The 10189-nt window shown below is 44.2% G+C and overlaps 1 protein-coding gene across 2 annotated transcripts; it reads right to left on the bottom strand.

Moving 5' to 3' along the window:
* Positions 1-1472: 1472 nt before the first annotated feature.
* Positions 1473-10142, bottom strand: tbx3a (T-box transcription factor 3a). Of its 2 annotated transcripts, none has more exons than XM_070989739.1 (7): positions 9091-10142; positions 7707-7989; positions 6966-7112; positions 5832-5908; positions 5145-5302; positions 3871-4514; positions 1473-2727 (listed from the first exon to the last, which is right to left on the bottom strand). In XM_070989739.1, the coding sequence occupies exons 1-7, from the start codon at positions 9480-9482 to the stop codon at positions 2281-2283; spliced, it is 2148 nt and encodes a 715-aa protein (XP_070845840.1). In that variant the 5' UTR covers positions 9483-10142; the 3' UTR covers positions 1473-2280. The 2 variants fall into 2 exon arrangements, with proteins under 2 accessions (XP_070845840.1, XP_070845841.1); XM_070989740.1 differs by having other exon boundaries at positions 7722-7989.
* Between the last annotated feature and the right edge of the window lie 47 nt (positions 10143-10189).

Here is a 10189-nt window from a genome sequence, read left to right as displayed (position 1 = left end):
GTGAGCAATAAGACAGCGCAATTGAGACAGCTTGTATCATGTTTACACCTATTCACCAGCGCCAGGCTTGCTACACATTAACCAGACAATATACAAACAAAGATAAGCTGTTGATAAACTCGAGGTGCAGCAGAGAGAGTGATCAGGGGATTTTTTTGCCCAGGATTCACTCCGTCTTGGTGACGCTTCTTCAGCAGGCGGTGAGGGCGCATCAGCGGTGTCCGGCTCATCTGAATCCTCTCATGCTGTCCCTTGCCAGCACAGCTTTTAAAGCAGCCTTCTGATGCATGGCGGGGAAGGACGGGAGCTGTCGCTTTTGAGTGACCCCAAATTACTTTTTGGTGAATGTGATACCCCGAGATGCGCACCTCAGAGGGAGTATCGGCCAGATTGCTGCTTATTTCATTTTTCTTTAGAAATAAATTACAAAAAAAAAAAGAGATGATTTTTTTTTTCTTCAAATATCTTCCTTTTAAATATCACGACAACTATTATCAGCTTTAACTTCAGTAATAGTAAATGCCCCACCTTGCTGCTGGCGCCAGTGAGACCAATAAAAAAAACTCAATTAGGCTACAGCGCGCGGCCCCTTGTCCAGGTAGGATCCCAGGTACAATCTGCGGAGCTGCGGATCTTTGAGTCATCTTAATTGGAGTCTTGAACGCAACCTATCTCCACATGACTTTACTGAAGTGGACTAAGTCCCAACACCGAGCAGAAATAGCAGCAAGGTGCTAGGATGTCTCCCCCAGCCTTAAATCAGCTCATTTCAATTTAAATGTACCAATTAGTGGCTCCTAATTAGCTGTCATCTATAGTGGGATAAAGCGAGGGACATACACTAAGAAATGGCATTTCAATATTTTTATTGAAACTTTCAAGAACACGATGTCGATGTTGTAAACTAGACATAACTCCAATACAACATAACCCATTGACAACTTAAGAAACACAAAAGAAACCTTCATATTTTTCGATTATGCGGCACTTTTACGATCAGGTTCGCAAAGTATTTTAATAACAGAAAAAAAAAAAAATAGTCCACTTTTGTCACACTTAAGCGATGCTTCTTTTGCTCTTCTCTCCAAAAAAAAAAAAAAAGGAAAAGAAAAGTTTTATTTTTTATTTTTTTCAAGCCATTGGTGCAGTGCGTTGTCGCTTTTTCATTCGTTTTAAACAGTAGCACTTCACACACGGGGACAACAAATGAAAATACAATGGCACATGAGTGTGAATAACTAGCTCAGTGGATATTTGGGGAGGAATAAAGTCCATATTTTAAGAGGGTATAAATGCAGATGGCAACAAAAGGATAATAGCCCACAAACTATCTTTACACAGGTATATCGACAATAAATTAAGAACAGATCCCTAGAAACAAACTACTCCGTTGTATTTACACGCAATAACAATATGAAATAATTACATAAATATTTTATATATCCCTATGTACACCTTTAATCAATACTACCTTTCAATTTTTTTTTGTAATATTTCAATTTCTGCTTCCCTTTGCCTGTTGGACATTTAGACTAAATTCCGCATGCTTGGGCCAAAGTTGTGTCCCGGGGCACCAGTCATGTCAATAGGCCTATTCTGATTTTTATTTTTTTAAAGGCATGAAAAGAAACAAATTTGTTTGAAAAACTGATAACCTAATCCAAGCGAGTTAATTGTATTCAAAACAGAATATTTTTTCCTACTTTTCGTTTCCGTTTTTTACGTTAAATTGACATTCGTTGGGATTTGAGGGGGGCATGCAACATTTGGCCAATCAGTCAATGAATAGTGTAGAACAAAATACAGCAGTCTTTATAAGGTAGGTTCAACGGTGGTGAATTCAAACGAGTCCAATCGATTCAGAGTGCATATTAAAACACATTTCTCCCCGTGTACAATAAAGTCAGGAGACAGGACACAGCAGCAACTTCTCCTCAAATCTGTAAGTCACACCCATGCCAACTTTTCAGTTTCAATACTTGTACGGTATTCAAATGACAGGATAAAGGTGTTGTTTAATTTAGAAAAAAAAAGGAAAAAATATACATATCAGATGTGTATTAACCAAAGTGCATTTCAGAAACTAAAACGTCCAACAGTTCGTTGTTTTTTTTTCTTTTTTCTTTTTAAAACCTGCATGAATCTACGAGGGTGTCCTCCAACTGTTAATGTCTTCATCACCGTCAACACTTTTCACTTTTCATGACAACAACGAAACGAGAAGCAGGTGGTGTGTTTGTTTAAAAAAAAAAAAAGAAGAAGAAGAAGAAAAGACATCTCCTAGGGGGACCCGCTCCGTGGCCTGTCCTGACTTGAGTCCAGTCCGCTGACCAGGCGCTGGATGCTCTGCAGCTCGTTGGCGGCGTCTTTCTCCGTGCAAGTTTTTGGGGACATGGAAACCGAGCCGGAGGATATGGTGGACGAGTGACTGGTCACCTCCGATGTGGAATCCAGGGTGACAGCAGACGCAGGGCTGGCCGGGACGATGCCGTCCCCCTTCAGCTCGGTCCCGCCGCCGGCCATGGAAGGCATGGCGGTGGTGAGCAGGGTGCTGTCCGGTACCGTCATGGGGAGGGAGTATGGGCTGTACCTGAGTCGGGGGCGCACCGCGTTCAGGAAAGGGTGCCGGTGCACCGATGAGGAGGCAGCGGAGGAGGCTGCCGCGGCTGCTGCCATGTACGTGTACGGATAAGGGAACAAGCTACCAAACGGAGACATGGCGATGCCCTGTGGAGAAACGCAGAGACTGAGTGTGAGCCACAAGGCTGGTGCAGACAGACAGCTAACACTGTGATACAGTTCAAACACGTCTGTGTGCCATAATAGCGCAAAATGTGCCCAAACAGACAGCGAGAAATCGAGGGGAAACGCATGGTGATTAAGTGTTTTACCAGACTGCCGCGTTTTGGTTCAATGACGTGGAACATATGCGTGAAAATAATGATGTACAGTGAGCCGCTTTCACTGTCCTTGGATAACATTTTTTGTCACTCACACCGAGCTTATAATACCTTGTTAAGAAGCTAATGACGCCGCCCGACACTTGGCTTATAGACAGCAAAACCAGATCCAAAACGCAGATCAGTTTTGGGCAACACACACACACACACACACACACACACACACACACACACACACACACACACACACACACACACACACACACACACACACACACACACACACACACACACACACAGTGTTTTCAGTGCTCCCATTCACACGGCTTTTCACAAATCCAGCGCTAACAAAATATTCTGCAGCAAAGCTTTGCCACCCAGCATGTAAACAGCGTTGGTGCTGCTTCAAGAATTTCCAAGGCGAGTAAAAAGTCCTATTGTCTGGTGCTGCAATCAAGCAAGAGGAGCTATAACACTTGTTTTGACAGTAAATGGAAAAAAGACAAATTTGCTGTCTATTAAAACATAATGTTTCCCTCTCTGAGCCAATGAGGCATTTTAATACTCGCCATTGTGGCGCTAAAACAGACTTAATGAGCTCATTTCAAAAAAGACTGTTCAACACCCTCAGCTATTGCAAGGTGGTCTCCATCTCTCAAATCTGCTATTCTTAATGATTGATAGCTCGGCCAATATATAACAACAGTGCCACGAGAAAAGAGAAGATTCATAAAAGGCGGACTGTAAAAGCCTAGTCAGCCAAAATGCAGTTGCCTAACTTTGAATATTAGCCTATTTGGCAATAAAACAAAATAAACACGCACACAGACCAGACAAGATTAAAGACGTTTCAAAAACTGACATATTAAATGTGGCACACGGGCCTCTGAGGCCTCTGGTCTGCTACACTATGCAACTCAGCGTGTGCTTCACTCAAAGCAGCGAGGAGGCCCAAGAAAACAGGTTTTACCTGTGATGCCAAAACGTGTTGCTGCAGATGGAAGGGCAGGCCTGGCGCTCCCGTCAAGCTTTGTGGAGGTGATGCCATGCTAGTTGTGTCCATGGTGCTCACCCCTCCCGTGGACACAGCTGCCAGTAGTGGCCCCATGCCCGCGGCCATGTTTGAGAATGCACCTCCCATGTTGAACTGGCCGGGGTGCAAGAGAAACGGATGCGCACTCCCAAGGTGATTGAAAAACTGTTGTCCCGTTAGGCCTGTTGGAAATCCAAAATTATGCAAGTGGCTGTGGCCTATGTGCGGACTCTCAGTCTGAACAGTCAAAGGCATGAAACTGTCTTTGCTCATCGGCCTGCACTCGTCCGTTTTGGGCTGGTCCAGGCTCGGGCTCTTCAGGTCTTCTCCAGAGCGGGTGGTACTGGAGATGACGGTGATGGGGCTCTGTCGTGAGTCTGCCTGACTTTTCTCAGTCCTGGGGCCGCTGTCGCGGTTCCTGCTGGTAGTGTCACTGATGCTAAAGGGGTGCCCCTTAGCTGGGCTCGCCTCATGATCCTTTCCGTCCTCCGTGGTCGTGGAAATCTTGCTGGAGTCCGGACCATCTTTGACGTGTCCGTCTTTGCTCTCGTCGTCGCTGTCCTCGTCGCTGTCGCAGAAATCTGTCAAAGCAGGAGGAGCAGAATATCAGTTACCTTTCTGCGCATTAGTGAATCATGAGAATAATAACCCTCATTATAGCCATGTGCTTTCAGTTGGAATAAGAAATAGACCTGCAGGACACTTGTTTGCACTACAAGAGTCCACACTGGTGACCAGTATGACCAGTATGACCAGTCAATTCAACAGGAAAACAGCTATGAGGTTTATTTCCCATCATCTTCCAGTAAAAAGTGGATGCGCAGCCTGTCACTCGTTAGCATTTTTTGGTTATTTTTATTTAGGTTTTTTTTTTTTTCCCTAGCAGGCTGACTTCTTGCTACTGATCAGACAAATGTCTCTTCAATTAGTGAGCGTAGTCATGTTTTCATTATGTTTAACCGTTAATCTCAGTCAATGCAGAGGACTGCTCTATTAATTTCTCCACTGTGCTGAACATGAGTGATCAGCTACTATCAAAAGCGGCTCATTAACTGTAACCACTTTACACTCATAAAGCTTATTCTACATATTATGTTGTTTAAAAAATAATTAGAATAATAATAAAAGCACTTGCCACAATAGACATTTTACGACTTTTACGCACGGCCTGCGATCGGAGCTGTGACTGACTGTGGGGTCTGCCAGCATACCTTTCAGGTGCGGGGGGCCCACGGTAGACACGGCAGGGGACGAGGCCTGGCCGAAGCACTTAAAGGAAGCCTGCTCCCCTGAGGAGTCGTCTGAAGCCCCGTTCTCCTTTTTCTGCTGCTCCTCGTATGAACGCATGGATTGCAGAGCCAGCTGTTTCCTGTGCACAAGTACCCGGGTTATTAGAGGTGGCGGCCGCAGCTCTCAGGTCAGAGACAACACCGGCAGCACGATGAACGCTGTGGAAGCCTGTTTCTACCTGAGATAACGAAGCTCCTGACTGCAGGACTGACTCACCTGTGCGGCAGGTGAGAATATGAAATCCATTATAGCGCCATTGCTTTAGAAGGCCTGTCTATGTGTCGATCTTCTTATGGCAACTTACACATTTTTAAAGCAAGCAAAACCTATTTTTATGATTTCTGACTTTTTGGGGATGAATTCATAATTAAAAATAATAATAATTAGCAAACGAATAAGCCGCTACTGTTACCACCAGTGTTATAGAGAACTAGAGCCTATTAAGCTATTTGATTAGCAACTGTGAAGAGCCGGGCTCCCTGCGGGTTAATGTGGAAGCCTGACGCGGGTTTAGTCCACCGAGATCACTGTCTGTCTCCATGCATACATCTAAAGACATCTGAAGTCTCCCCCCTTCCCTTTTTTCTTCACTTCCCCCTCTGTCTTACCTCTTTTCCCGTCTTCCATTGCCAGTGTCACGGAATCCTTTGGCAAACGGATTGTGGTCAATTTTCAGCTGGGTTATCTGAAATAATTAAAACAGAGTGCAACTAAATATCAGCGACTGACACGTCACGTCCCTGCGGTGTTCTCACTCAATGCCTCTTTTTACAATTACAGGTAAGGCACCAACGCTGGGGCTAATTTCTGCAAGTTTACAGTACATGGAGATTATTGTCCCAACAGGCTAAATCGACTACAGACACACATTTTTTTTGGGCTTTACAGACATAACACACATAAAACAAAACACGCAGACGCACAAGCGCCACAAAGAACGCACGAGTCCTCGCGCTGGCACGTTTTTTTTCTCCATTTCCATGAGGGTGAACTATGCTGCTTGTTTGTGTAAACTTTTGCAAAATTTGACTCCCACACCATTTCCTCTCAATCTCCGGCACTGTTAGCACCGCACATGGGAGGGAGGAGGGCCATCGTTTCCCAACGAAAGATGATTTTCATTATTTTTGTGTCTCACAGAGAATAAAATGTTACCATGCAGCACAGACTGACACAACCAAAACGCACCCCCCTCCCCTCCTCCTCCTCCCCCTTTTCTTTTTCTCCATTCAACCGCACAATGTTGCCCCTCTTCTTTTTCTCATTTCTCAACCCCCAACCATTTTACCATTTTAGCTTCTCTCTCTCTCTCTCTCTCTCTCTCTCTCTCTCTCTCTCTCTCTCTCTCTCTCTCTCTCTCTCTCTCTCTCTCTCTCATACACACACGTAGAGGGAGAAGGGGAGAGAGTGAGAGAGAGTCTGGGTCTGCGCCAAATCCTTTCCACGTGATTAAATATAAGGAAGACAACCTGTATAACATTCCTCAGAATTATGTCTTTCCTACCACAGGCTGGTGAATATGGCACCTACTCGCAACATCACCCCCCTCCACTGTGATCCTCCACTCTCACAGGCTCAAACAAATATGACGTCTTTCATATTTTATGACAACAAAACGGTGCAGGGCATGAAAAAGACGGGGAGCAAAGCGCGTCTGACAGACAGGGCGAGGGACACACCAGCTATACTTTGGGAAACATTCAGGATACAACGTTAAGCCGGTGAGCAATAATCGTGCTTACCTTGTCATTTTGATAAGCAGTCACCGCAATGAAATCCGTTTCGGGGAAAACGTAAGTCCTGAAGGTACTGTACGGCAGTTTGAGAATATCGTTGGCCCTCACAATGTGAAATCGAGGCTGATATTTGTGCATCGAGTTAAGTATGGTCTGCAACAAACAGACACACACACACACACACACACACACACACACACACACACACACACACACACACACACACACACACACACACACACACACACACACACACACACACACAAATCAAAGATTAGCGCACTGTTGATGCCACACTGTCACAACATCATCACGTTTTGTGAAAATGCTCTTAAATTTGACACCAGAAGTCACATCATGAGGAGGAATTAAAAATGATGCAGTGCTGTGGAAAATTGCAAATCATTAAAAAAAAAAAAAAAAAGCAAGGAAATTATTGCTGAATGTTTAATCTGTGAAATAAAGGATTTATAGATCCAGGGACGCCTGTGTGGATATAGGCTTATTTGTCCTTTTAATAATTACAATAATTCAATGTGTGCGCTTATGACATTTGGGATTTTTGTATTTTTGTAATGATTGCTGTCTTGGTCAGGGTTTTCTAAAAATAAATAAATAAATAAATGTAGTGGGACTGAAATAAAATCAAATCCAAATAATAATAATAAAAAAAACACATCAAAATGCAAATGATAAGACATGTGACTAACTAAAAGGGTAAGTTGATAAATAGGAAAATTGACATACATTAGTTGAACTTACAAATCCATGCTTGTCGGAGATGTTGTTTGTCAGCTTGAGTTTGTGAAAATTGACGACTTTTGACATCCACTGTTCACCAGTAGCCGGACTGTCCGGGTGAATGTACATCCTCTTTGGCATTTCGGGGTCGGCCTTCCCCGCCACCATCCAGCGGGAGTTATGAAATTTGTACCTGCAGTCGTCGGCTGCAACTATATCCATCAAGAGTATATATTTGGCCTTCTTGTCCAGACCAGTGCACCTCACTTTGAACGGGGGGAACATCCGCCTGTGACGAAGGAAAACATATGATAAGCACCAGAGTATGAGGCAAATAGAAACATGATTAATATAACCTAAAAGCTGCAATATTTTTAGATCGACATAAATATGTTTTTCCATATTAAAAAGAAGTCTGATGCCTCAGTTTGATATGGTTTGGTGCAGCATGCTCTTAATTTATTTGCTCAAGACAAATCAGCCGAAAAGGTGCATAATTATCACGCCAGTGAGAAGCTGAGTAAACAGATAAATGTATTTATTGTCCCTGATTTGGTTAGAGACGGCACATCAACGCTGTTCGGGTGGTGTGTTAATTTCTGATGCCTTGAAAGGCCTTCACACCGACACAGCAGCCATCTTTGCATGCTGTCACTGTGATGGTGACGATTATAATTTAGTCAGAGCTCCACGCACTCTAAGTTGGCATTTTGGAAAAGTTTGGGCTAACCGGGCATTAACGATAACAATGAGATTATAAACAGGCCATATTTTTTATGACATGCTGACACGTTTGAATCTGCTGCAGCTGGCTTAATATTAATACAGGATCTACAAGCCCGGTCCTTTCCCTTTCCCCCCCACAAAATAATGTTTTAGCCATCAACTGATTTCCCATTATTCAAGACAAGTTGTCCTTAACGTTTTTAAAGTTCACCACAGACCTCTGAGTTCGCAGGCTGTGTGAGCACACAGGAAGTCGGAGCTTTATCTCAGTTTTTGTCCCAGTTTTTCTATCAAGCGAGAAATGCTTAACTATGGATTATTTTGGGGTTTTGATCTCGTAATGAAAACACATGATCGTGCTCTAAATGTCGTATTTACATGACAACTGCGAGACAATTAGGCTGCAGTCTAAGTTCAATTAACGTCCATAATCGAAAGGCTGCGGAGCGTTGCATGAAATGAATACGTTATCCAGAAGAACTGGAACACCTCCATAGATCCTGTATGACTCCATGTGGCATAAATATCTGTGTAAGCTGCGAATCTATGTATAATAACAAATCCATCCATCATGAGTTATCACTGTACACAACAGACTGCTGCATGTCAGATAATATGGTGCATTTTTGGCTTATACACACACAGAAAAAAAAATCAATTTTACCTTCCGGATTTTGTGATCACCATCTCAGTGCCTCTCTTGTGGAAGAGTTCCCAAAGCTCCTTGGCTTCCAGGTGAACTTTAGGGTCGTCCTCCACCTCCTCCTCAGGCTCCAGAGTCTTCAGAGGCCTGAGGTGGGCGGCCGCAGACTGGTGCCCCAGCGAAGAGAAGTGGAGGCCGGTCTCCGCGGCTCCCATCAGCTGGTCCATGATCGGCTTTCCCAGGGCGCCCGGCAGAGAGAGGGAGCCGCTGTGAGGGAGCGCCAGAGCCGGGAAGAAAGGAGGCTGGTGACCCAGCATTGCACTCATGGCAAATTCCGGACCCCGGTGAGGTATAAACGGATGATATGCCATACTTGATCCTTGTATGACTGGATCTCTCATCAGGAAGTTCATCCAAGAGCAGGCAACAAATGTAGACGGCTGGTTGGATGTGAAACAGTATTTCTAACAACGGTGAAGTCTGCGCACGAGAGGAGCAAAATTAGAACAAGACAAAATAAAAAAAGAGGGAAAAAAATGAAACTGAAGTTGGCAAGCTTTGGAAATTCCTTCTTCAACTCTGCAGAAATAAGCATCCACTTATTTTTCACAAGCTGGTCGGAGAATCTCTACAGTCGTTTGGTGAATTTGGATCAAAAGTCTGCAAAGAGAAATGTAAAAATGTTCTCCATTATTCTTCACAAGTGCTGCGAGACCGATTTTCTTCAGAGGCTGACGCGCATCGGACACCTTTCTGTGTCTCGCTGGCTTGCGGACATTAGTCGAATTAAACCAACTCGGGTGAGTCACTTAATTGACTGAAGCGCATTCTTTCTCTTCTGCTGCTGTTTACAATATCGGCATTCCTGTTAAAATGCGTTCCCTCTTATTGGCGTCAGTCCTGCAGCGAGGGCGACGTGTTGAAATATTTCGATCGCGCCGAATAATCCCCCTGCCTTTACTTGCTCCGGACATGCACCCTCGCACGCACACACACACTTTATTCCTCCTCTCTCTTTCACGCACACACACATTTCAGAGAAAGACGTGTGCAGAGAAAGAAGTCCGCTAACGGCCAGAGAGAGAGAGAGAGAGAGAGAGAGAGGTGGTGGTAAGGTCCC

This window comes from Chaetodon trifascialis, chromosome 20 (genome assembly GCF_039877785.1).
Source record: "Chaetodon trifascialis isolate fChaTrf1 chromosome 20, fChaTrf1.hap1, whole genome shotgun sequence".
In the NCBI taxonomy this organism is placed as follows: domain Eukaryota; kingdom Metazoa; phylum Chordata; class Actinopteri; order Chaetodontiformes; family Chaetodontidae; genus Chaetodon; species Chaetodon trifascialis.
Note: the sequence above shows the minus strand (reverse complement) of the source record. Positions and strands in the feature narration are given on the sequence as shown.

Bases quoted from the DNA above. Each gene is read 5' to 3' on its own strand.
- tbx3a (XM_070989739.1), bottom strand. From the start codon at position 9,482: ATGAACTTCCTGATGAGAGATCCAGTCATACAAGGATCAAGTATGGCA. The intron at 5,909-6,965 runs GTAAGCACGATT...TAATTATTTCAG, and splicing joins CTGCTTATCAAAATGACAAG to ATAACCCAGCTGAAAATTGA. The intron at 2,728-3,870 runs GTAAAACCTGTT...GTTTCTCCACAG, and splicing joins AACACGTTTTGGCATCACAG to GGCATCGCCATGTCTCCGTT.